The sequence below is a fragment of the Lontra canadensis genome, unplaced genomic scaffold, assembly GCF_010015895.1.
Source record: "Lontra canadensis isolate GAN:19392208 unplaced genomic scaffold, GSC_riverotter_1.0 scaffold12, whole genome shotgun sequence".
In the NCBI taxonomy this organism is placed as follows: domain Eukaryota; kingdom Metazoa; phylum Chordata; class Mammalia; order Carnivora; family Mustelidae; genus Lontra; species Lontra canadensis.
The window spans coordinates 7,779,370-7,807,185 of NW_022631006.1; the positions used below are offsets into that span (position 1 = coordinate 7,779,370).

The window sequence follows — 27,816 nt, forward strand, 5'->3', positions numbered from 1 at the left end:
CCACAAGGTAAGAAATCAGGATTATCAGGAAAAAGTTTTAGAAAGGGACACATCTTCTGTAAAGCCATGTAAACATTTATCTCTAAGCACATAGATGGAAGCTTAGCCCAAGCTATATCCTGGAGGCCACTCTCCAGAGATTCAGATCAGGGAAGTTCATGAGTCCAGAACCAACATGGAAACACTTTCCCAAATGCAGAGGGAAGTAAGAAATTCTGGCCTGGATACTGTTTGGCTTCATGTGTCCCTTCGCTTCCCCTCCACCTTCCAAATCACATTGTCAGTCCTGCCACATAACTATACTAGAAAGGAATTTGGGACAAACCCCTGCAAAATTGTATTCAGATATGCAGGTGAAATCCCAAGGAGGTTAGAATGATAATGGTTGAAAATAAACATGGGGCAACAGGATGGTTCAGCTGGTAGAGCTTTAGGCTCTTGGTTATGACTGGGATCATGATCTCAGGATCAGAGCCCTGCATGGGCCTCTGCATTCATTTGGAGTCTGTTTTCTCTCTCTGTGTCTCTCTCTTAGTCTCTATCACTCTATCATTCTCTCTAAAATAAATAAATAAATAAAATCTTTTTTAAAAAGGAAAATAAACAATATAGTACATGGATGCAGAAAGTCATTATCTGTAACTTTAGTTTTTTAAACAGTTTACTTTTTTTTTATTTGTCAGAGACAGAGAGAAAGGTCACAAGCAGGGGGAGCAGGAGGCAGAGGGAGAAGCAAGCTCCCTGCTGAGTAAGGAGCCTCATGCAGGACTCAGTCCCTGGACCCTGGGATCATGACATGAGCCAAAAGCAGATGCTTAACCGGCTGAGCTGCCCAGGCATCCCTATCCTTAACTTTAGAAAAAACATTCAGGCCAATGAAAACCTACAGGAGAAATATTTTGCACTCTGTGTCACATGGAGGACTTGCACATCATTGAGGGAAGATACTGCATAGTAAATATGGATGCTTAATGGCTTTTATTAATGCATATTTTACATTAAAATAAACTGCACCAATTAGACAATTCTATATAATTTGACATTTGTATTTGTGAAGCACTCACCACATTCGAGATAATGAACATATGCATCACCCCAAAAGTTTCCTCATGTCTCTTTGCAACCCCTCTCTCAACCCTCACCACTCCCATTTCCAGGGAATGCTTCTGTCATGCTTTAGTCTGAATAATTTATAATTTTGAATTATGCAATTATATGTACTCTTTAATCTGGCATTTCACAACATAATTATTTAAAAATTCTTCCATAGTCATAACTATCAAGAGTTTGTTTCCTTCTGTTGGTGTGTAGTATCTCATCATGTGCCTATAAAACAGTTGGTCTATTCACCTGTTGCTGGCCATATGGAGTACTCCCAGAGGATTCTTACAAACAAAACTGCTATGAACATTTGCATATAAGATTTTTTTATAGACCTATTGTTTAATTTCCCCTGGGCTATAGCTGGGAGTAGAATGGATGGATCACACAGTAGATGTACATTTGACTTTCTTAAACCAATTTGTTCTAGTAGTTTCTTTCATTCTGTTTTGTAGATTCCCTTGCATTTTCTGCACAAATATGATTTCTGGTAATAGAGAGAAGTTCACTTCTTCCCTTCCAAACTGTATGGCTTTTGTTTCTTCTCCTTGCCTTATTACATTGGCTTGAACCTCTACTTCAATATTAAATACAAGTGGCGGAGCCAAAACTTTTGCCTTACTTCTGAAACCAAGGAGAAAGCACTTAAGCTTTCACCATCAAGTGTGACATTTGATGAAGACTTTTTGTTAAACCCCTTTTTAAGGTGAGGAAATTCCCTTCAATTTTGTGTAATTTGCTGGGAGTTTTAATCAGGAATGGATCTGAATTTTGTCTAATTCCTTTTCTGTACCTATTAAGATTATCCTCCTAGAGCACCTGGGTGGCTCAGTTGGTTAAGCGACTGACTTCAGCTCAGGTCATGATCCTGGAGTCCCCGGATCAAGTCCTGCATCAGGTTCCCGGGTCCATGGGGATTCTGCTTTTCCCTCTGACCTTCTCTGCTCTCATGCTCTCTCTCTCTCTCTCTCAAGTAAATAAATGAAATCTCTAAAAAAAAAAAAGATTATCCTCCTAAATTGCTCATCTGCTACTTGTCAGTCTCTCTGGGTATATTATTGATAAATTGTCACAACAAAATACTAATAATACTACTAATAATAAATTTACTGCTAATAATAAATTTACAAATAATGAAACAAAGCTCAAAAGTATCAAGAAAGTTCATGGCAAAGCTAATAGATTACAACACAGAGCTGGGATAGCAAAAGCCCGTTACTTCTTTTTGACAGTATAGATTGTCAAATTTCAGAGAAAGACTAGCAGGTAGCAAAAGACTTCTTCCTAAGACTTTAAAATATTTTAAGAGAGTCTTTTACAGATTCTTCATTTATGCAAATGGAACTACTAAAAAACAATTAAATAATTGCAAGTTTGGATCTTTTACCAAATGAGGAAAGAAATAATGGATACTCAAACTGCTATCCAGGAGCTGACCAGTGGGTAGTGGCTTCACCATTCCATCCAGACCAATTATTCATATGTGAAAGAAGCAATGCACTGTAGCCAGAGTGACAAACTCCTCTGGGATTTTTTGATTCACCAATATAGTAGAGCTCCATTCATGACTAGTGATCACTCTGTTTTTCTGTTCCTTGAAATTTTTTGTGATAATGCAGTCTAGAGCATAGTTTTTTCCAAATTACCAATATAAATGTGTCAAATCTTTAAAATAGAATTACCTTATGACCCAGCATTCCACTTCTGATATGTACTCAAAAATTGAAAGAATTTGGATATTTCCATAAATATTGAGATGTTTTTGAATTCCAGTTTCTACCAAAAAGTGGAAGCAACCCAAAAGTCCATCAACACATAGAAAACATGGTTAAATAAAATGGTACATTACATACACAGGAATATTGTTCAGCCTTAAAATGTAAAGAAATTCTGACACACGATGCAAGTGGATGCATCATGAGGACAGTACATCAAATGAAATTTTGAAAAATGACCAATACTACATAATTCTACTTCTATGAGAGCTAAATAGCTTAAGTTCAAGGAAGGAGAATACAGAATAGTAGTTCTGAAGGAGTGGAGGAATGGAATAAAGGAGAGTTATTGTTTAATGAGTACAAATATTCAGTTTTTCAAGGTGACAAGATTCTAGAAATGAAAGGTGCTGCTGATTGAACAACAGTGTAAGTGTATTTCATAACACTGAACTATACACTCAAAATATTCTCAAATGGGAAAAATGAATGTGAAAATGGTCAGGTTCTATGATTAAAGAAACTTGAGATACTTAAGATTTCTACTCTGCAAATCTGCCTTCCAAACAAATATAAGAGGGTGTTTGATGCAAGACCAATTATCAACCATCTATTACCATTCAATTTTAATGCCTTAGGTCATTGGAGTTAAAACTGGAAGGAGGAAAATGGAGAGAATGAAGATTTTGGAGTGTGGAACATTGATCCAAAAGGAGGCCTGGGAAATGTGTAAACTGACTCACCTGTTGGCAAGAAAATGCGCTTTTTTGTTTTTAAATATAGATGATTTTTAATAGCTTTTTCTTATATTATGTTACAGTACATACAGTATATGTATGTATACATACAGTACATCATTAGTTTTTGATGTAGTGTTCCATGATCCATTGTGTGTGTATAACACCCAGTGCTCCACATAATATGTGCCCTCCTTAATACCCATCACTGGACTCACCCATTCCCCAATTCCTCCCCTCTGAAACCCTCATTTTGTTTCCAAGAGTCCATAGTCTCTCATGGTTCGTCTCCCTCACTGATTCCCCTTCCCCTTCATTTTTCCTTCCCCTCCCCTAATGTGCTCCATGTTATTCCTTATGTTCCACAAATAAGTGAAACCAAATGATAATTGACTTTGTCCGACTTATTTCATTTACCATAATCTCCTCCAGTTCCATCCATGTCAATGCAAATGGTAGGTATTCATCCTTTCTGATGGCTGAGTAATAATCCATTGAGTACTTATGGACCACATCTTCTTTATGCATTTGTCTATTGAAGGTCATCTTGGCTCCCTCCACAGTTTTCCCTTTGTGGACATTGCTGATATGAACATGGGGTGCCTGTGGCCCTTCTTTTCACTACCTCTGTATCTTTTGGGGTAAATGCCTAGTAGTGCAACTCCTGGGTCATAAGGTAGCTCTATTTTTAATTTCTTGAGGAACATCCACAATGTTTTCCAAAGTGGCCTCACCAACTTAAATTAAACAGAAGGGGGAGGGAGATACTATGAGCGCTGGAACAAGGAAGGTGAAATAACAAAAAATGCCTTTGAAGAAAGGATGAAGTGAAGGGCAGGAGCTGACAAAGGGGAAAGTTCACACTCTGTTCCTTCACAGTGTCCCCCTAGAGCCCCTAATTATGAGCATTTGTGGATAAGACTAGTGGAAAGCAGGTAAACCTCCTGTATGCAAACTGAGCACAAGTATCCTAGTGGTGTTAATAAGACAAAATGAAGAAAACTATGCTATAGAGCAGACTCCTTGGAAACTAAATGGGAGTACAATTGACTCACAGCAAACAAACCTAATTAAACTGCCACTAAATGGTATAAAACAGCATGATGTGTATATCTATATACATATGTATGTATGTATATAGATATACACATATGCATGATGTGTATACACACACACACACACACACACACACACACACACACAGATATATATATCCAAGAGACATTTCATGGCCTATCTTACTCTAACAATGTCTCTAACATAATATATGCTCAATCATATTTTGAGCAATAATATAAGCTCAAAAAATATTTACTGAACAAACTGATTTGAAAACTCCAACAACTAACACACATTATTGCTGACTTTGAGCCAAATGTTTCTTAGCCAATTCTTTGGCTAAATCTAACTGCAAAATGGCAAAATATTTATTGTGGTTACTCTAGTCTTCAATAAATAATTTCAGCACAAATTTTCAGGGATTAGGAACTGTTTTATGTATGATAACTCTTATCTAGAGTGGTATTTTCTTAGAATGAGTTTCTCCTTCTAAGCCTGCACCAGTGCCACTTCCTGTCTGGGATGACAATTGCCCCACCAGGGCCCTACCGCAGGGAGATGTATCAACATGAGCCCTGTGGTTTGGGTATACCTCCCCCATCACGCCTCTCACGGTGGCCTCTCTCAGTGCACAGAAGTACACGGCAGAGTCCTCCAGGTGTGAAGCTGAGTTGACAAGTTGAATGAAATTTCTTGTCTTCTGAAAATTCAGTGAGTAGCGACCTTCAGTGTGGCATTTTGCTGGTTAAGAATCCTGATGAATAAGGAGAATCATTGCCCCACTGCTGGGCTGCTTGTACCACAAAAGACTGCAAGGTGGTTTATTGGGGTTATATGAGCATTCCAGAGTGACAGCCCCTTCTCCTGCACTAACATCGCTGGTTGGGCTTGAGTTACCTTCTGGGCAATACTGGATCCTGAAGGGAAAAAAAACACAGAATCAGAGACTTCTGGAATATGTGATATGGCCAAAGAACTTCTGTTTTACACACTGTCATCCCTCCTTCCCAAGGTACCCACAAGATCTTGCCTATCTCTCTGGATTTTAAGTCATAGAGGAGACACATTCGCACAGGGACCATCCTTACCTAGCCACACGGAAGCCATACCACCTGGAGAAGGTTGGAGAGCGACATGTTTGAGTTCTCCCACTTCTCCCACTAGAAGGAAAATGTCTTCATCCTCTTCAACTTCAGGGCTCAGCACTGTGAGAAGAACCTGACTGGGTGAGGGAAGGATTGCTGGTTATGTGCTGCTGTGGCCCCAGAACAGGAAACAGGGGTTTGCTGGTATAGCAAGTTGTGTGTGTCCTGTCATAATTCTCTGTGTTCTAGCTGAGAGTCTCACTACCCCACATCCTTTTGCATTAGGCAACTTTTTCTTATTTAAATTCAGTTAGGCAACACATAGTACATCACTAGTTTCAGATGTAGTGTTCAACAATTCATCAGTTGCATTCAGCACCCAGCGGACATTAAGCAACTTTAACTAAAAACATTGCAACTGAAAATAACATAAGTAAAATTTATATTGAAATGAGGATTGTGGTTTAGCTAACTGTGATATGTTTATTCATTGCATCTGTGATAAAAGTGGGCGGATGGCACTTACTGAAAATATGACAGGTAGGGCTCACTCTGGCAGCACATATACTAAAATTAGAATGATAGAGAGAAAAATCAGCATGACCCTTGTGCAAGAATGATATGCAAATTCCTGAAGCATTCCATAATTTAAAAAAACTGCTTGTAATTAATTATGTAAACAACATAAAATGTAAGAATTATGAAAAAAGGGTGTAAGAGTCATGTATGTTCACACTCTGTGATTTACTTAAGGTAGAAATAAATCACACTATGATAAGAAGGCAAAGCGTTTAGACCAATCACTGTAGCTCTTTCAATGTACCTATTGTTATGCCTGTGTTCCTCCTCACTACCTATGTCTGTTCAGATGCCTATGTTGGAGCCAAAAGCAGAAAAATCTGATCATTCTCTGCTGAAGGGTTCGGCTGTAGCCCTCAGACAATAGATCCACTCACCAAGGTCTCCTTCTCATTGTTTTTTCTCCACAGCTCAGCTCCGCTCTGTTCAGAAAGTCCAGAATGGACACCAAATTTTGGTCATAAGTTATCAGTCCTTTGAATTTATGTGTTTCCCTTGCCTCAGCTGAACCACAGTAAGCTTCCAAGCATCATATGCTCAGTTCTGAGACCCAAGGTGACCACTCCGTCTACTTGTATTCTTCCTTCTGCCCCAATACCCTCAACACACACATACACATGTACTCACCAGTGCACACACACGTGTGTGTACCAACATGGGCAATGTATATTCCTCAATTATCTAAAAATATGTGGTGCTCCTTTTCCCCAACCCTTTCTGGAGGGCACAGCACACACTGAGGTTCTTCCACACCAGGCCTGGGTTTCTCCTTATTTAGCCTCTCATGCAAGCTCACCCCTATCCATATACAGCTCATTTTCTAAATTATTGATGGCACAGTCGTCTGATAGGTTCTTTCCTGTTTCTCTTTCTGTTTTCAGCTTTCTGCCCTTAAGGATAGCTTTGTTAAAGTTCTAAAAGAGTATTAGAGGGGCTTGGTTGGCTCATTCAGTTAAGCTTCGAAGTTCAGTTCAGATCATGATCTCAGTGTCCTAGGATCCAACTCCCTGTTGGGCTCACTGCTCAGTAGGAAGTGTGCTTCTCCCTTCCCCTTCTTCTCCCTTTGCTTGTGCTCACGCACTCTCTCCCTCAAATAAATAAATAGTTGATTCAAAAAAAGAGTATTAGAGAAATCAAGAGGTAAACATGTATTATTAATCCACCATTAGTTTTTATTTTTATTTTTTTTTTTTGAGATTTCAATTTTAAATAATCTCTACCCAAAATGGACTCGAACTTACAACCTGGAGAACCAGAATTCCAGCTCAAACCAGAGTCAGCCAGGCACCCCTAGTCTACTGCTTTTCTCAAGTCTAATAAAACTCTTATTATATATCCTTTGAATACTTTAAAGTACATATTCACATGCATTTACATTTACACAGGTTTAAATATAAAATATTCATTTTAAACCAATGAAATAAAAATAAACTAACCAAGAATATTTAACAAATATGTAAGGGAATATATTAATATTCTGATCATAGCTCATTCGTAAACTCTGCAAATAAGGAGATAGTAATTAAAGAAGATTGAAATAATACTGGTAAAGTCTTGCACTGCAAAATAGACATTGCTTTTCTATTATTTTTTGTACATCTTCACTTTCTCCCATACATTTTCCCAATTCCATGATTTGAGGATCTCTCTGAGAGGTGGCAAAACAGGAGTTAGAGAAATCAATAGGATTTCCCTCCCAGTGTCACCTCTCTATCTATATCGTTAGGAAACATCAGTGCAAGAGCATTTTTTCTCACCATATTTCCTGGGCACTGAAAGCTATCTCCCCTGAGTTCTTACTGTCAGAAAGTCAACTGATCTATTTAATTTCCCAGGACATAAGCCACTTCCTCCATTCTGTTTCTGCCCCCAAGACTTCATGTCGAGTATCATCCTGAGTCTATCACCTGATTTACTAGAAGAAAAAAGAAGGGCAGATGTCCCTGGCCTCTCTTTTCCTTGGTCAGGTGCATGTGTTCCTCCTCCTTTCTTCCCTTCCCTTCTTCTCTACTAAAACCTGGTTTGGGGCTGATGGTCTCCATCACCTCTCCTGCCATACTCTGTCAGGAAGACATTAGGCATCACCACCTTCTCAGGCACACCGTGTGTCTCTAAACGTGTCATAGACACAGAAACACCTACCAGGGTGCCATGAACAACTTGTGGGGCTGGACGTTCACTGCAAGGATGACCACAAGACCACTTCATTGTTATGTGATTCTACCTTGAAATTACTTACACTCTGGCTGAGGAACTCTTGGGATCAAACTGTTTTCAGTCTCACTAAGGAACACCTCAGGCTGGGGAATGTTGTTCTGGCTCCTACGCTCCAGTCGTTTGTATGATTTTGTATCAACCAGACACTGAGGGACAAACAACAGATTGTACTGGAACCAGAATGCATCAGGCAAAGACACTCAGCTTCAGGGCCCTGTTCTGCTCAGAGTTTCTGCTCAGCTCCCTCTACAGTCCCCATCACTGTGTCACTCAGGGCACAGTAGTACACAGCTGAATCTGAGGTTTGCACTGAGCCTTTCTCCAAGTGGAAGGATTTCAATTTGCTGTCGTAGGTGGCTTCAAATCCTTTGTTGCTTCCTTTCTCCTTGTCCTTCAAGGCTTTCAGGAGGAGCTCTAGACCTTCTCCTGGATACTGGACATACCAGAAAAGGGCAGGGTACCCTGATGCTGAATAAGTACAATTCATAGTCAGGAAAGCATTTTCTGAGAGGGTCACTTGGCCTTCCGTCTGAGTCACTGAGTCTCCACGGGTTTGTCCTGAGGAAGAAGAAAAGAGATCTGCGTCACCTTGGGCATGAAGCTCTTGGATAAATTATAGTTAAAATTTTACTGATACAAAAGAAGAAAGAATCCAAATTTTAAGAAGGAATTTACTTACCAAGCATTAAGAGTACCACAGTCACATAGCCCGGAGAGCACTTCATCTCTGGAGTGTCACCTAAATAATGAAGAAAGTTTGTAGTGACAGAGAAATGATCAGTAGAAGCCCACATTTCACACAGGAAATGTGATTGTGGTAGGAAGCTGCACCCCCTGGTGGACAGGCGCTGAAATGGGTGCTTGTTGGCCAGAATCCTTAAACACTGAAAAACAAGACCAGACTGGTCATGCAACTACTACTCCAGACTTCTTTACAAAATACAGTCCCTTGAGAAGCATTATTAAATTAAGTAGCTGAACTAATGAGTATCTCTTGGATATTTCAAATTACAAAAAATCATGTGCTTGATGTTAGTGAGTATGTTTTTAAGGTAGGTCATTGCTTCCAAATACTGTAAGACAATGAGGTTTCTTAAGTTTCTAACTTTTCTTAACCCTTTCATGTATCTCCTGCATTCTACTAGAAAGGAACAGCAAATACATTAATTATTTCATGTATTCATGAATTTGTTTTTATAAAAATTGTCATCAAAACAAAGTCTCAGATTTAAAAAGACACTGGTAGAAGCTAAGAAAAAAAAATGCTTGAGCGGGTCATCATAAATATGAATTCCAAGATGGTCCTTATGTAAGCACTTCTTTAAAAACATAACAACAAAACCAGGGAAAAGTTCAATTATTTCTATCTTGATTGCAGAAAATTTGGCACTGAATTTTATAAAGAATCGCTATGAATAATTGATTTGATGATCCATGAGAACAAGATGTAGCAAAGCCAGGACAGCTGCCTAGTACAGCCAACGAACATTTGCTACAATCCACCAGAGACAACACTTCACACTGGGAATATAATGGATGCAACATTAAACCAAACACTAGTGGGGAGACTTTTTTAGGATGGCAGACAATGGGGCTCTCCATTCCTTTCTGCGAGTCAATGAAATCCCCCAAAATCTGGAAAGGTGGGATATGCTCTGAAATACTGTCCTAAGGAAACATTTGAGTATCTCCAAAGGGATCTAACACAGTTGCATTCCCTGCATGAGCTATGAGTGTGGATGGGTAATAGTATTTTATTTTCTACGTGAATTGAACCATTCTCTTTCCTGAAAGCCACAGCAATCACAAGATTCAAATATCTGGGGTGCCTGGGTATCTCAGTCCATTGAGCATCTGCCTTCACCTCAGGTCCTGATCCTGAGGTCCTGGGATTGAGTCCCGCATCCTGCTCAGTGAGAAGCCTCCTTCTCCTACTCCCTCTGGCTGACACTCCCCTATCTGTGCTCTCTCTCTCTCTCTGTCAAATAAATAAATAAGTTTTTTTAAAGTGTCAAATATCAATTGGACTTTGTATTTAATGCATATACCATTTCAAATACTCTCTAGAGGACAGAGCAAATTTCTCTGGGAAAGTTAGGTAAAGTTAGGACTCACATAGAAACTTCTCTTCTCCTATCACACCCAGATCCTGTGGAAAAGTGGAAACAACAAATGCAATCCTAAACTGAAATGATTTACTGTAGCAGTTACCCTTGAACTACTGTGGTCTGGTACAGCCTTAGCCTTCATGGCCCTGTGTCTTCCTTTACAAAGTCCTAGGATGTCTCACTTTGAACTGGTCACTGTAGCCCACATAACTCAGATGTCCCAAGCCATATGCATTCCAATCTTCCCAAACTATTGAACAAGATAAGTAAAGCTTTGACATCTTCCTTTCCTCACAGGTACAGACTGCTCTGTGGACATCCATTTCATCACCATTACATGACCTAAACCTTTGGTGCCCTGAACAAAATCCCAGAAAAAACCTGTCATTGAGAATTGTGAAATAACCTTATATGTACTATTTTTTACTAGTTCAGCAAATAAAGTAGAGGAAATGGATCCTTGGTTACATGTTTATCAAATAATATGACATCTTATATTCTTCACTGACAGGAATTGAAAAAGTTACTCATATTAGAGAACTTAGACTGAGGTTCTCTGGAGAAATAGCAGAAGCAGACAGTTCTCGACAACTGTACACATAATATCCTAGGAAAAAAAAACATGTAACTGCATGACAGACAGTTCCATCTAAGACGATTAGAAAAGAATCCTCACCATCAGGCTCTTTGTTTTGTTGACTGTTTCCTTTGCTGTGCAGAAGCTTTTTATCTTGATGAAGTCCCAAAAACCAATGATGCATTGTATCGTGACTAACATAACACAATTAAAAAAAATAGGAACTGAATAAAAGCTAAGGATAAAAAAAAGAAGAGAAGAATTCTCCTAGATGTTTGGAACCACCAATTTTAATATTTTCCTTTGTATCCTTTAGAGGTTATTTTTATCCTTTTAGATGTATTTTCTCACCTTAATGTTACCATATGTTATGTTACCATAACATAACAAATATGTTAGATATTTCTGGTTATCCTGAATGTTTTATCACTAATAAAATAACTTGCATGGGTATAGCCTTTATTTGAGACAATATGCACCCTAGTGTTATAGTTCAACTCTGCACAGACAATGTTAGTGCAAAAATGTTTAAGAATTATTGGATAAGGCCAACAGACACTTGAAAAGGGCTCCACATAACTTGGCATCAGGGAAATACAAATCAAAACCACAATGAGATACCACCTCACACCAGTCAGAATGGCTAAAATTAACAAGTCAGGAAATGATGGATGCTGGTGAGGATGCAGAGAAAGAGGAACCCTCCTACACTGTTGGTGGGAATGCAAGCTGGTGCAACCACTCTGGAAAACAGCATGGAGGTTCCTCAAGAAGTTGAAAATAGAGCAATCACACCAGCAATTGCACTGTTGGGTATTGACCCTAAAGATACAAATGTAATGGTCCAAAGGGGCACATGCACCCAAATGTTTATAGCAGCAGTGTCTACAATAGTGAAAGTGTGGAAGGAACCTAGATGTCCACCAACAGATGAATGGATAAAGGAGAGGTGGTATATATATATACATATACAATGGTGGTGTGCGTATACACACACACACACACACACACACACACACACACAATGGAATACTATGCAGCCATCAAAAGAAATGAAATCTTGCCATTTGCAATGACATAGATGGAACTAGAGGGTATTATGCTGAGCAAAATAAGTCAGTCAGAGAAAGACAATTATCATATGATCTCCCTGATATGAGGAATTTGAGAGGCAAAGTGGGGGCATTGGGGGGGTGGGGAAGAATAAAATGAAACAAGATGGGAATCAGGAGGGAGACAAACCATAAGAGACTCTTAATCTAACAAAAGAAACTGAGGGTTGCTGGGGGGAGGAGGATATGCAGAGGGTAGTTGGGTTCTGGACATTGGGGAGGGTATGTGCTATGGTGAGTGCTGTGAAGTGTGTAAGCCTGACGATTCACAGACCTGTACCCCTGGTGCAAATAATACATCATAGAGCAATTAATTAATTAATTAATTAACTAATTAAAAAAGGAAAAGTAAAAAAAAAGATTATTGGATATGTTATTCACGTCAACTCTTCTAAAAGCCAAATAATAACCATACCCTAACACTACTGCTAGAGTGAATCTTCATCAATTAAATTACCCTTAAATTGTGAGAAAGTATCTATTGATAAAAATTTAGAATGGAGTTTGTACAACTCCACTTGTGTACAGAATTTGACTCAACTTTATTATGAGAGATGATCTAACTTTCAACACCAATTCTGCATTATTAATTGCCAAATACATTTTGTAGAATTATAAATCAAGTCTCTAAAGGAATTCAAACACTTGAAATGATCAGCATGTTCCTCTGAAAATAACTTAAAATTTCAAAACTTCAGTTGGCTGGTGACAGAGGTGAGGTCATGTGTGTGCCTGTGGCATGTGCTTCCTCCCTCCAAAACACATAGTTCTCAAAAGCTCATGTGCTGCATGCTCCAATCAATATCACATTTTTAAAACACAAAAATAAGAATAGAACAATATTTGTAAGGATTTGGGAATATGGAATTGTTTAATGGCAAAAGAATAGCACAAAGGACTTTTGGAGAGTAATTAAACTATTTTGATTCATGATCTTATGATGGTTATATACAGATGAGGATCTTTACAATGTACTAATCTTTTTTTTTTTTTTTAGTAAAAAGCAACAAAGTTTATTTTTATAGTTTTCTCTGATTTAAAGTCCCCATCTCTCTGGGGTTAAGGAGTCTTTTTACTTCTTAGTATAAGAAAGGTATTTTTTATATAGGAGATTTGTTTCCTGCTTTCAGGGGCTTGGAGGAGGGTATGAGTGTCCTTGTATGCGTTCTTCCCTTTTTTTAAATTTTTTAAAAATTTTTAAAATTTTAATAAACATATAATGTATTACTAGCCCCAGGGGTGCAGGTCTGTGAATTGCCAGGTTTACACACTTCACAGCACTCATTATAGCACATACCCTCCCCAATGTCCATAACCCCACCACCCTCTCCCTACCCCCCACCCCCAGCAACCCTCAGTTTGTTTTGTGACATTAAGAGTCTCTTATGGTTTGTCTCCCTCCCGATCCCATCATGTCTCATTTATTCTTTTCCTACTCCCCAAACCCCCCATGTTTCATCTCCACTTCCTCATATCAGGGAGATCATATGATAGTTGACTTTCTCCGACTGACTTATTTTGCTAAGTATAATACCCTCTAGTTCCATCCACATCATCGCAAATGGCAAGATTTCATTTCTTTTGATGGCTGCATAGTTACAATGTACTAATCTTTACAGATTAGGATCTATACACTATAAGAATATTCAAAATTCACAGACCTGTGCACCAAAGATAGTCACTTTTCCATATAATTCTTTTAAAATTAAAATTTTAGGGGCACCTGGGTGGTTCAGTTGGCTAAGTGTCTGCCTTTAGCTTAGGTCATAATCCCAGATCCTGGGATTGAACCCCACACTGGCTCCCTGCTCATCAGAGAGGCCACTTCTTCCTTGCCCTCTGCCCCTCATCCCAGCTCCTGTGCTCTCCCCCCCTTTCTCTCAAATAAATAAATAGAGAATCTTAAAAAAAAACTTCAATTGATGTGTTATAAATAAATAAATAAATAAATAAATAAATAAATAAATTTAAACACCAAGATGAAAATGGCAAAACAGGAATTTTCTATCCCCCCCACCAAAAAAAATCTACTGAGTTTCACAATCATACACTGAACTAAAGAAAGTGCCTGTGAAAAAGTCAAGCAGAAAAGACACAACACACTGTGGAGCAAAACCAGTCTGATCTTGACAGATAGAGGAGGGCACGACAACCAATTTGCTTTAACCTCCTCACCCCTGCCCATGTGGCACAACTCTGAGCCAAGAGACACCTTCCACCCTGTGATTTCCCCAGTGGAGGGAAATGAGAACATCTGAATGAGCACAGGGCTCCCCCAAGCTCCAGAGGATGCTGCCAAAGAGAATCTTCTTTCTACACCCATTCAGAATACTGAGATGTACTGCTCACTGGTGAGTGGGGTGCACCTAGCAGAATAGCACCCAGGGCTCTTGGAGGGTAGTAAAACAACATGGACCTTACAAATCACCGCACAACCTCCAATATGAATCTGTCCCTGAGCAGATGTCAAGAACAGACAATTCTCCAAAGAAGACTTACAAATGGCTAACAGACACATGGAAAAATGTTTGACATCATTAGCCATCAGGGAAATATCAAAACCACATTAAGATACCATCTTACATCAGTTAGAATGGCAAAAACTGACAAGGCAAGAAACAACAAATGCTGGAGAGGATGTGAAGAAAGGGGAACCCTCTTACACTGTTGGTGGAAGGCAAGTTGGTACAGCCACTTTGGAAAAGAGTGTGGAGGTTCCTCAAAGAGTTAAAAATAGAGCTACCCTATGACCCAGCAATTGCACTACTGGGTATTTACCCCAAAGATACAGATGTAGTGAAAAGAAGGGTCACATGCACCCCAATTTTAGGAAAAGTATAGAAATGAATGAAATACAAAATTCTGTCTCCTAAATTATATGAGGGAATTATTGTGAACAGATACAGAATTTTGTAAATGAGAATATATTTCTGAGATTTATCTGAAGCTCACATTGTCAAATAACTCCCTTTCTTGATTTCCCTCAAACACACAAATAGTACATACCAGCCCTAGGCTCCAAAGGGAAACCTGTGACCTAATTCCTGAACAAGAAAGTGATCAAAGCACATAGAAATGGTGGTCAAATTTTGTCTGAAACACAGAGTAACAAAATTAAATGAAACTTTGTTTAATTAAATACCTCAGAAATAATTTAATGCACTAATGAAGTGAAAATGTAAAAACTAACATTTTTAAAAAAGCAGATGTTTGAAGGAAAGAATTAGTGAAGAAGGGAATGATAAAATTAAAATACACAAAGTAAAAATTTCATGGTCCTCATTATAATAAGAATTCTAAGAGACTAAAAGGAATATTAGCAATATTATGTAATTACAGAATTATCGCTTTCATTTTTGTGCTTGCCATAATTCCATGTTTGGCATGTAATATTTTAGAATCACAAAATTCATAAATGATACTTTTGAAATGCAATGTTTAAATGCCCATCCATAATAAGGACTGTAATACAGGAACCAAGTGGATATTTACAGGAGAGAGGCAGAAGAACAAATCCAAAGTTGTCTTGAAAACCTGAATTTCAAAATAAAACAGTATTAAATCACTTCAAGAATCCAAAAACAAGAATCACCCAACAAAATGTTTTCACCCTGTCTGGGTCATCTCCATCCTAATAGTCTAACATATTAACTTCTACCTACAGACTAACAAGAGCACAAAAGCTATCCTTGAAGGTCTGTGTCAGAGGACAGGGGCTGCCCCAGTCCCAGGTCTGAGTGCAGGCAGCAGGTGCCTGGGAAACAATGTGTGCTTGCTGCGCAGAAGTACACAGCTGAGTCTTCAGGCTGGGTGTCTCTGATGTGCAGGAAGAGATGTTTGGCTGTCCTATTCAATGAAACAGTGAGTCTTTGGTCTTCTTTTGTAGCCATGCTTGAACGAATGTCTATAAGGAGCTGGGGACCTTTTCCAAGCTCTTGCTTATACCAAGGGAGGTAACTTGAGGCACTGTCTGAATAACTGCAGCTGATAACAGAGCTGCTTCCCTCCTGGACACTCAGGGTAGAAGGATGCTGCTCCACATTCTCTCCCTGGCTGAACCCTGTGCAGAAAGAAAAGGTGAGAGAAAGGAGAAGAGATTCCAGGTTATTGTGCTTCAGAATTGTCTTTTTCTACACTAAGTGGAGGAAACCTGAGTAAAGTCAGTCTTGACTTCTGAAGAATATCCACTAATATACTCTGAACTCACAGTTCAGCTGCAGCCATAAGAACATCATTAAAGCTCCCATGGATGTCTTCATGGTTCCTCCCAGTTAAGCTCGGGTTCAGAATTGCAGCTCCAGCCAGCTCAGCTCCCTCCTCTTATCAGGCTGTCCCTTCTTTCCTGTAACAGAGGACTTTCCCACATTGTCTAATAGCCAATAAGAAAAAGACTCTGTTGCTGCCATAGTCTAGTCCATCAGATGCACTAAGATGAACCCTACATGTGTTCTGCATCAGCACAGGTGCACTGCCATCTTGTGATCACATCTCTACTGAACTCCCTGGGGAGTTCCCAGTTCTTCTACTAGCCTGTGCCTCTGAGGGACTCACATGCATCACGGCAGCAATCAGTCAAGCAAATTATATCTTCGATCAGCAATGAAAAGGACCCAGTAAGAATGTGGAGATCAGGGTTTACACACCTGCACACTACTGAGTCACTGTTAGTAAGGTGGAAAGAGGTAGATGCTATTGCTGTTTACTCTAGGATGGGCCTGGTATACCTGTTTGAAATCAGGAAAGAATCATGATTTACTCCCTTAAACAAAGAAAATGGAAAACCTTTTCTTTCTGCCAAATCTACCATCCTCAGTTATCTATTATGGAGAAAAACTATTTCTAAAAGGAACATGGAAGCAAGGATTAGAGTAAGAGAATGAAGATCATTTGATATTTCAAATGTCTCTTACCTCAGACTCTGCTCCTCCTACTTGCTCTTGCCCATGACTTTGCTGTTTCTTCCCAGAGGATGGACAATACCAACAGTCAAAATGTGGAATCATGTCAGTTGAGATGACTGTGACAAAAGTAAAGGACCAAATCTCAATGTTAAGGGGGCAGGGGAATAACAGGGAAGCATAGATACTGTGCATGCCCCAGAATGGTACCAACCAGAAACTGGCCTTAAAGAACTGATCAGGAGAAATGGTCCGTGGGAAACCAAGACTACCTCATTTTTGAAAAGGAGAAGCCCCTTTTCTGTGAAGCCTACTCTGAGATCTGAGAAAGGACAAAGAGTAAAACTCATTTTCATCCTCCTCTCTCACCATGAAAGATTTTAAAGACAGCTATGGTGAAGAATATCAAATCAGTATATAAATATATGCATATATATGAAATGTGTTTTTATGTGTGGAAAACTTCTTGATTCTGAGAATCTTCCATTCTCTCCCCCATTCCCCATAAAATAAGAATTATCAGTTTCTTCTCTGGGTGAAGTTCCCTCTGCTGGTGGGGAAGTCAATTTTTGCAATTTTTAGGTGTGACTCTCAGAACTGAATGTGACCGTTCATATGAATGGGTCTCTTCCATGGAATAACTGTTGCACAGATAAGGCCAACCCTTGGGCTTATTTCCAGCTCCACGATGCTTTTACAGAATATTACTTTACTTATTTTCAAGTCTTGGCCTAGAAAACATCATCTAACATCTTCCTGGTTTTTGCACTGCAGAAATTTTCCAATTCCTATGATCATTTTGCAGACAACATGTAAGTTATGCTCATTATACTCACCCTGCCTTCAAGGGATGTCTAAATGGCATAATAAATATATTTGCTATTTTGGGGAACATCCTTAGAAATACATGTAGATGTTCAGGTGAAACTATCACCTCTGGCTTTTTCCTACAGAAACGGTGAGTGATGGATAAGTTTGCTGGTAGAAACACAGTGGCTCAGCCCAAGTCTCCTTTCCAGCCCATGGTCTCAGACATTTACACAAATTGGAACTCTCCATTCAGGCATTCAAATTGATTGAACCACATCTTTTTCAGACTCAAAGTGCAGAGATCTAAGTGGCTGGGCTTGCATTAAATATGTCCTCTTTACCCAGCAGAATGGTCCTACAAGGAGGCAGGAGCAAGAATGTCAAAGAGGAAGTGAGGAAACCCACTTTCTCTTTCCTCCAGCTCATTCCCTACCTAATTGCTTTTTACAGCCAACTTGGTTATAGTCTCTGATGTATAACGTTAAATTGGACTAAAGGATTTCTAAAGGTACTTCCAGCTCTAAATTTCATTCATACTATATAAGAAGCAAACTTTTACTAAGAACTGGTTGTGTGCAATGTGGACTGTTGTCAGAGTGGGGTGAAACCGCCTGCATCATGGACCCCAAGACCATTTGCACAACCACATGTGATCTAGTGGTTCTGAGGTTGGTCCTAATCAATGGCTGAAGCCCCTTCAGAAACAGAGACACAGGATGAGATTCTATCTGGTTTTCATTTCTCCTATGACATCAATAATGTATCAAGGAGAAAATAAATTCATATTAACACTGGAAAAAATGGGACTTTATTCACTGACTGAAATTCCTTTACAGGCAGTGAGACCGAGGGAGGGGTACCATGGCTCAACCTTGGGCAAGCAGGATGCTCTTCTGGAGACATATTTCTTATATATTTTCATTTCATATAATTTACATATTGTATGAAAAAAAGAAACTCCTCAATTGAGACACCCTAGAGGAGATGGATGAGCTTACTAATATGGAAAGCAAGGAGTACTCTCTCTAAAACAGCCTAATTGCTTTCTAAAGCAATTTCCTTGAAATTTTAATTTAGAGGTTCAGAATTTCCAGCCAGGGATGCATATACAATTTTTGAGATCATTTCAAAATGAAAATTTGGGATCTTTATGCAAAAAAGCAGTGAAAAGATATCATTAGATAATATTTCTAGGGGAATCATATATGTAAAATGCTTTTAACTTTTCATACATTTTAGTTTCACGTCTCTGATTTTAATGTTTTAAAGACTTTCTTCTTTTCAACCATCTCAACTAGGTTCAAAGAAAAATGAGGCAGATGTACTGAGGCTTCCAATGTACCTCCTGCCCCCACACAGGTATAGCCTCTCTCATTATCAACCTCCCCATGACCCTTTCACAATGGATGAGCCTACACTGCCACATCATATCACCCAAAGCCCACAGTTTATCTAGGGTTCCTTCTTGCTGTTGTACATTCTGTGGGTGTGAACAAATGTATAAGGCATGTATCTACCATTATAGTATCAGAGAGAGTAGGCTCACTACACTAAGTATTCTCTGTGCCCCTCATCCCTGCTTTTCCCCTCAATCCTTGGCAACCACAATCTTTTACTCCCTCCATAGTTTTGCCCTTTCCAGAAAGTCATAGGATCAGAATCATACACTACATTGCCTTTTCAGATAGGCTATTTTCACTTGGTAAAATGCATATAAGATTCCCCTATCTCTGCATGACTTCATAGCTCTGATCGTGTTAGCACCAAATCATATTCCATTGCTTGGATTTAACACCATTTATTTATTAATTTATCTCTTGAAGGACATGCTGATACTTCCAGCTTTGGTAATTATATATGAACAGCTATAAAACACCTGTGAAGAGACTTGTGTGTGGACAAGAGTTTTCAACCCTTTCAGTGAATATACTCAGGAAGGCCGTAGTTCCATTAGAAATGGCCAAGTTGCTTTATTGAAATGTCCAGGTATACACTTTCATTTTGTAGTAATTTCCTGACAGTATTTACTACACCCTTTGCTGCATGTCAAAGCCCCACCTAGTCCAAAGCAGGCACAGATAGCACAGGTGTCCCCGCCAAGTGCTCAGCTCATACACAGCCTGCTGTGACCTAGAACCTGATCCTGCATGTGTTCTTGCCTGAGTCCTGCTGCCCCAGGTATCTCTCTGCTCAGGCACTTTTCCCCCACTTATAGGACTCACTTTTAAAAGACAGGTACAACGATAAAACTAATATTAGTTTCAAGATAGTGATAGCACTGCAATAAATGCTAAAGCACTAATAATAATTATAAATTAAAGCATAATTAAAGCATTATTTTGTCAAGCCTTTTTCATTTGAGTAATATACATATACATTTTATGCTACCTGCCAGAAGATCTGCTTTTCCAGGACACTAGATAGGAGCATCTCTGTCACTTGATCCAGTAGCTCCTTCGAAGAGCTTTTTACCTGCAAAGGGCTTTCTGGGAAGAAGAAGGGCAAGAAAAGCAAGTGAAAGGACAGCCCTGATGGGTCTAAGTTTAGGAGGAAAAACATGCCCTAAGGTAAATCTGAAAGTCTGAACATGTGCAAAGTCTGTTGTGGGGCAAATGCCCACCCCGGGAAGGGCGGGGGTTGCAGGCACAGCTGCAGTTTGGGTGCAGGCTGCAGATCACCAGGGAGCACTGTGCCTCCGCCGCACACAGGTAGGTGGCTGAGTCTTCCAGTTGGGAGGCCCTGATGTGGAGGGTGCTGGACCAATCCTTAGTATTCACTGTGCAGTTTAACCTCCCACTGTGCTGCATCCCTGAAGCTATGTGAAACAGCCGGGTGAGACCGCTGTCCCCAGGGTGCTGTCGGAACCACTACACATTGTTCCCAGTTTGGGAAAAATTGCACTGGAGAGTAGAGCTGGCTCCCTCCTGGAGGCTCAGGGCTGAAGGGCTCTGCTCCACCGTCATCCCTCTCACCCCTGTGTGGAAAGAGAGAAACAAACACAAGTGATGTCACCAGGAGGTCACTAATGCAGTTTTCAAGTTTGCAAAATATCCTAAGACACACCGCTGAGGTTGTAGGACCCTCTCGGAGTTCCTCCCACCACTGTGGGCTGTGGGCTGTGGACTCCACCCGAGTACCCATGAGGAATGTCCCTACTCACTGCAAACTTGGATGCACAGGAGCCCCAGTAGAGCTCCCCCGTGTCTCCTCATGATTCCTTGTCTACCTGATGAGGTACTTCTGCCTACCATGCAGAGCACAGAGTCTTGGATTCAGAGAAACTGTGTTTTACAACCAATCCCTTTCAACAGACCCACGGAGAATCAATCACACCTCAGTCCTGTCATTCACAGAACTCCAGTCTCCACCCACAGTGACCCAGGACAGTGCACAATCAAAACTGTGTTGGCCAACAGTGCAGGGAGGTAGGGGCAATACCTCTAATATAGGAAGATAAATGGTTGTTTTTCTTTCTTAAAATACTTTATGGAAGAAGGGCACCTGGGTGGCTCAATGAGTTAAAGCCTCTGTCTTCAGCTCAGGTCATGATCCCAGGGTCCTTGGATCGAGCCCCGCGTCCAGCTCTCTGCTCAGCCAGGAGTCTGCTTCTCCCTCTCTCTACCTGTCTCTCTGCCTACTTGTGATCTCTGTCTGTCAAATAAATAAATAAAATCTTTAAAAAAATACTTTAGGGGCGCCTGGGTGGCTCAGTGGGTTAAGCCGCTGCCTTCGGCTCGGGTCATGATCTCAGGGTTCTGGGATCGAAGCCCCGCATCGGGCTCTTTGCTCATCAGGGAGTCTGCTTCCCTTCCTCTCTCTCTGCCTGCCTCTCTGCCTGCTTGTGATTTCTGTCTGTCAAATAAATAAATAAAATCTTAAAAAAAATACTTTAAGAGATTTGTGAGTTAGTGTGTGAGGAAAGGTGAATGATAGTTCTAGAAGAGCCATTGCTTAGGGGGTTACCTAGAATTTCAAAGCATCATAAGGAATAGTGACACCATTCCCCTAACTGCATAGTCTGACAGACAATGTGAGAATTCAATTATATAAAAATACAGATAAGGGAAAACTATCTGATAGCATGCATTGTGTATTGCAGAAGTAAATACACCTTCTCGAAATTAAGAGAGCTCCATCTGTATAGAAAATTATTCCAACCATAATTTCTTGGTGAAAAATAGGATGTAAGATATTGTCCTCTCTGAGATAACTTTCACATCTCCACCTCTCCTGCGCAATTCACAGACCCTGCACATCCACACAGCTGAGTCTGACTGGGCCACTTGTTGCTGTTCAAAGTCAATGTTGTTCTCTCGCTTTCCTTCTCTTTGTGTTCATTATTGTTTCTTCTCTTCTCTTCATTCTTCTTCTCTCCACTTTCAGCAGAGATACATGAAAATGTAGTGTATCTGGGATATTGAGATAGTTCCTAGGCCAGTAAAGTGGGGGATTTTATTCATAACAATTGGCAACAGGTAATGGGATTTTTCTATTGAGTTTCCAGGCTCACAATACCCAGAAATAATCCTATCCTGGTACCTGTGAGGAATTATCGGTATGACGGATTTCTAGAGACATGGCCTCCAGATGTCTGAAGTTGACATGAAATGGCAGAACTGAAAACCTGAGGTGAACTTTACACAGACTCTGTCCCCTGTCTTCCCTACCTTTGCTATCTATAATTGGACTGGCTCACATGATTTCTGTTCTCTCTTTAACTGTTCAAGTTTGGACCATCAGAAAGTCGTTGTTTCTTTTTTTTTTAAATTTTATTTTTTATAAACATATATATTTTTTCCCCCCAGGGGTACAGGTCTGTGAATCTCCAGGTTTACACACTTCACAGCACTCACCATAGCACATACCCTACCCAATGTCCATAACCCCCCCCTCCCAACGCCCCTCCCCCCAGCAACCCTCAGTTTGTTTTGTGAGATTAAGAGTCACTTATGGTTTGATCCCTCCCAATTCCAACTTTTTTCATTTACTCTTCTCCTACCCCATTAACCCCCCATGTTGCATCTCCTCTCCCTCATATCAGGGAGATCATATGATAGTTGTCTTTCTCCGCTTGACTTATTTCACTAAGCATGATACCCTCTAGTTCCATCCACGTTGTCGCAAATGGCAAGATTTCATTTCTTTTGATGGCTGCATAGTATTCCATTGTGTATATATACCACATCTTCTTTATCCATTCGTCTGTTGATGGACATCTAGGTTCTTTCCATAGTTTGGCTATTGTAGACATTGCTGCTATAAACATTCGGGTGCACGTGCCCCTTCGGATCACTACGTTTGTATCTTTAGGGTAAATACCCAGCAGTGCAATTGCTGGGTCATAGGGTAGTTCTATTTTCAACATTTTGAGGAACCTCCATGCTGTTTTCCAGAGTGGTTGCACTAGCTTGCATTCCCACCAACAGTGTAGGAGGGTTCCCCTTTCTCCGCATCCTCGCCAGCATCTGTCATTTCCGGACTTGTTAATTTTAGCCATTCTGACTGGTGTGAGGTGGTATCTCATTGTGGTTTTGATTTGTATTTCCCTGATGCCGAGTGATATGGAGCACTTTTTCATGTGTCTGTTGGCCATCTGGATGTCTTCTTTGCAGAAATGTCTGTTCATGTCTTCTGCCCATTTCTTGATTGGATTATTTGTTCTTTGGGTGTTGAGTTTGCTAAGTTCTTTATAGATTCTGGACACTAGCCCTTTATCTGATATGTCGTTTGCAAATATCTTCTCCCATTCTGTCAGTTGTCTTTTGGTTTTGTTAACTGTTTCCTTTGCTGTGCAAAAGCTTTTGATCTTGATGAAATCCCAATAGTTCATTTTTGCCCTTGCTTCCCTTGCCTTTGGCGATGTTCCTAGGAAGATGTTGCTGCGGCTGAGATCAAAGAGGTTGCTGCCTGTGTTCTCCTCAAGGATGTTGATGGATTCCTTTCTCACATTGAGGTCCTTCATCCATTTTGAGTCTATTTTCATGTGTGGTGTAATGAAATGGTCCAATTTCATTTTTCTGCATGTGGCTGTCCAATTTTCCCAACACCATTTATTGAAGAGGCTGTCTTTTTTCCATTGGACATTCTTTCCTGCTTTGTCGAAGATTAGTTGACCATAGAGTTGAGGGTCTATTTCTGGGCTCTCTATTCTGTTCCATTGATCTATGTGTCTGTTTTTGTGCCAGTACCATGCTGTCTTGATGATGACAGCTTTGTAATAGAGCTTGAAGTCCGGAATTGTGATGCCACCGACTTTGGCTTTCTTTTTCAATATTCCTTTGGCTATTCGCGGTCTTTTCTGGTTCCATATAAATTTTAGGATTATTTGTTCCATTTCTTTGAAAAAAATGGATGGTACTTTGATAGGAATTGCATTAAATGTGTAGATTGCTTTAGGTAGCATAGACATTTTCACAATATTTATTCTTCCAATCCAGGAGCATGGAACATTTTTCCATTTCTTTGTGTCTTCCTCAATTTCTTTCATGAGTATTTTATAGTTTTCTGTGTATAGATTCTTAGTCTCTTTGGTTAGGTTTATTCCTAGGTATCTTATAGTTTTGGGTGCAATTGTAAATGGGATGGACTCCTTAATTTCTCTTTCTTCTGTCTTGTTGTTGGTGTAGAGAAATGCGACTGATTCTGTGCATTGATTTTATATCCTGACACTTTACTGAATTCCTGTACAAGTTCTAGCAGTTTTGGAGTGGAGTCTTTTGGGTTTTCCACATATAGTATCATATCATCTGCGAAGAGTGATAGTTTGACTTCTTCTTTGCCAATTTGGATGCCTTTAATTTCTTTTTGTTGTCTGATGGCTGAGGCTAGGACTTCTAGTACTATGTTGAATAGCAGTGGTGATAACGGACATCCCTGCCGTGTTCCTGACCTTAGAGGAAAAGCTTTCAGTTTTTCTCCATTGAGAATGATATTTGCAATGGATTTTTCATAGATGGCTTTGATAATATTGAGGTATGTGCCCTCTATCCCTACACTTTGAAGAGTTTTGATCAGGAAGGGATGCTGTACTTTGTCAAATGCTTTTTCAGCATCTATGGAGAGTATCATATGGTTCCTGTTCTTTCTTTTATTAATGTGTTGTATCACATTGATTGATTTGCGGATGTTGAACCAACCTTGCAGCCCTGGAATAAATCCCACTTGGTTGTGGTGAATAATCTTTTTAATGTACTGTTGAATCCTATTGGCTAGTATTTTGGTGAGAATTTTTGCATCTGTGTTCATCAAGGATATTGGTTTGTAGTTCTCTTTTTTGATGAGATCCTTGTCTGGTTTTGGGATCAAGGTGATGCTGGCCTCATAAAATGAGTTTGGAAGTTTTCCTTCCATTTCTATTTTTTGGAACAGTTTCAGGAGAATAGGAATTAGTTCTTCTTTAAATGTTTGGTAGAATTCCCCCAGGAAGCCATCTGGCCCTGGGCTTTTGTTTGTTTGGAGATTTTTGATGACTGTTTCAATCTCCTTACTGGTTATGGGTCTGTTCAGGCTTTCTATTTCTTCCCGGTTCAGTTGTGGTAGTTTATATGTCTCTAGGAATGCATCCATTTCTTCCAGATTGTCAAATTTGTTGGCATAGAGTTGCTCATAATAGGTTCTTATAATCGTCTGTATTTCTTTGGTGTTCGTTGTGATCTCTCCTCTTTCATTCATGATTTTATTGATTTGGGTCCTTTCTCTTTTCTTTTTGATAAGTCTGGCCAGGGGTTTATCAATCTTATTAATTCTTTCAAAAAAACAGCTCCTAGTTTCGTTGATTTATTCTATTGTTTTTTTTTTTTTTTGGTTTCTATTTCATTGATTTCTGCTCTGATCTTTATGATTTCTCTCCTCCTGCTGAGTTTAGGGTTTCTTTCTTGTTCTTTCTCCAGCTCCTTTAGGTGTAGGGTTAGGTTGTGTACCTGAGACCTTTCTTGTTTCTTGAGAAAGGCTTGTACCGCTATATATTTTCCTCTCAGGACTGCCTTTGTTGTGTCCCACAGATTTTGAACCGTTGTGTTTTCATTATCATTTGTTTCCATGACTTTTTTTCAATTCTTCTTTAATTTCCTGGTTGACCCATTCATTCTTTAGAAGGATGCTGTTTAGTCTCCATGTATTTGGGTTCTTTCCAAATTTCCTCTTGTGATTGAGTTCTAGCTTCAGAGCATTGTGGTCTGAAAATATGCAGGGAATGATCCCAATCTTTTGATACCGGTTGAGACCTGATTTAGGATCGAGGATGTGATCTATTCTGGAGAATGTTCCATGGGCACTAGAGAAGAATGTGTATTCTGTTGCTTTGGGATGAAATGTTCTGAATATATCTGTGATATCCATCTGGCCCAGTGTGTCATTTAAGGCCTTTATTTCCTTGTTGATCTTTTGCTTGGATGATCTGTCCATTTCAGTGAGGGAAGTGTTAAAGTCCCCTACTATTATTGTATTATTGTTGATGTGTTTCTTTGATTTTCTTAGTAATTGGTTTATATAGTTGGCTGCTCCCACGTTAGGGGCATAGATATTTACAATTGTTAGATCTTCTTGTTGGACAGATCCTTTGAGTATGATATAGTGTCCTTCCTCATCTCTTATTATAGTCTTTGGATTAAAATCTAATTGATCTGATATAAGGATTGCCACTCCTGCTTTCTTCTGATGTCCATTAGCATGGTAAATTCTTTTCCACCCCCTCACTTTAAATCTGAAGGTGTCTTCGGGTTTAAAATGAGTTTCTTGTAGGCAACATATAGATGGGTTTTGTTTTTTTTATCCATTCTGATACCCTGTGTCTTTTGATTGGGGCATTTAGCCCATTAACATTCAGGGTAACTATTGAGAGATATGAATTTAGTGCCATTGTATTGCCTGTAAGGTGACTATTATTGTATATTGTTTCTGTTCCTTTCTGATCTACTAGTTTTAGGGTCTCTCTTTGCTCAGAGGACCCCTTTCAATATTTCCTGTAGAGCTGGCTTGGTGTTTGCAAATTCTTTCAGTTTTTGTTTGTCCTGGAAGCTTTTAATCTCTCCTTCTATTTTCAATGATAGCCTAGCTGGATATAGTATTCTTGGCTGCATCTTTTTCTCGTTTAGTACTCTGAGTATATCATGCCAGCTCTTTCTGGTCTGCCAGGTCTCTGTGGATAAGTCTGCTGCCAATCTAATATTTTTACCATTGTATGTTACAGACTTCTCCCGGGCTGCTTTCAGGATTTTCTCTTTGTCACTAAGACTTGTAAATTTGACTATTAGGTGACGGGGTGTGGACCTATTCTTATTGATTTTGAGGGGGGTTCTCTGAACCTCCTGGATTTTGATGCTTGTTCCCTTTGCCATATTGGGGAAATTCTCTCCAATAATTCTCTCCAATATACCTTCTGCTCCCCTCTCTCTTTCTTCTTCTTCTGGAATCCCAATTATTCTAATGTTGTTTCGTCTTATGGTGTCACTTATCACTCGAATTCTGCCCTCGTGGTCCAGTAGCTGTTTGTCCCTCTTTTGCTCAGCTTCTTTATTCTCTGTCATTTGGTCTTCTATATCACTAATTCTTTCTTCTGCGTCATTTATCCTAGCGGTGAGAGCCTCCATTTTTGATTGCACCTCATTAATAGCTTTTTTTATTTCAACTTGATTAGATTTTAGTTCTTTTATTTCTCCAGAAAGGGCTTTTATATCTCCCGAGAGGGATTCTCTAATATCTTCCATGCCTTTTTCGAGCCCAGCTAGAACCTTGAGAATCGTCATTCTGAACTCTAGATCTGACATACTACCAATGTCTGTATTGATTAGGTCCCTAGCCTTTGGTACTGCTTCTTGTTC

General features: G+C 39.6%; 1 non-coding gene, 1 pseudogene and 2 gene segments (V, D, J or C); 2 read left to right on the plus strand and 2 right to left on the minus strand.

Annotated features, from left to right (window-relative positions):
* The first annotated feature begins 6,240 nt into the window (after positions 1–6,240).
* LOC116867583 lies at positions 6,241–6,348 on the plus strand. The gene has a single exon (XR_004382629.1). It is a non-coding gene; the product is annotated as a U6 spliceosomal RNA (small nuclear RNA).
* A 2,368-nt stretch (positions 6,349–8,716) lies between these two features.
* Positions 8,717–9,236, minus strand: LOC116867365. The segment is given in 2 exon segments: positions 8,717–9,051; positions 9,173–9,236. Coding segments are annotated over 2 exon segments (381 nt in total).
* A 6,737-nt stretch (positions 9,237–15,973) lies between these two features.
* On the minus strand, positions 15,974–16,601 carry LOC116867366. The segment is given in 2 exon segments: positions 15,974–16,350; positions 16,498–16,601. Coding segments are annotated over 2 exon segments (429 nt in total).
* Positions 16,602–20,610: 4,009 nt separating this feature from the next.
* Positions 20,611–27,816, plus strand: part of LOC116867367 — a 10,408-nt pseudogene continuing 3,202 nt past the window's right edge.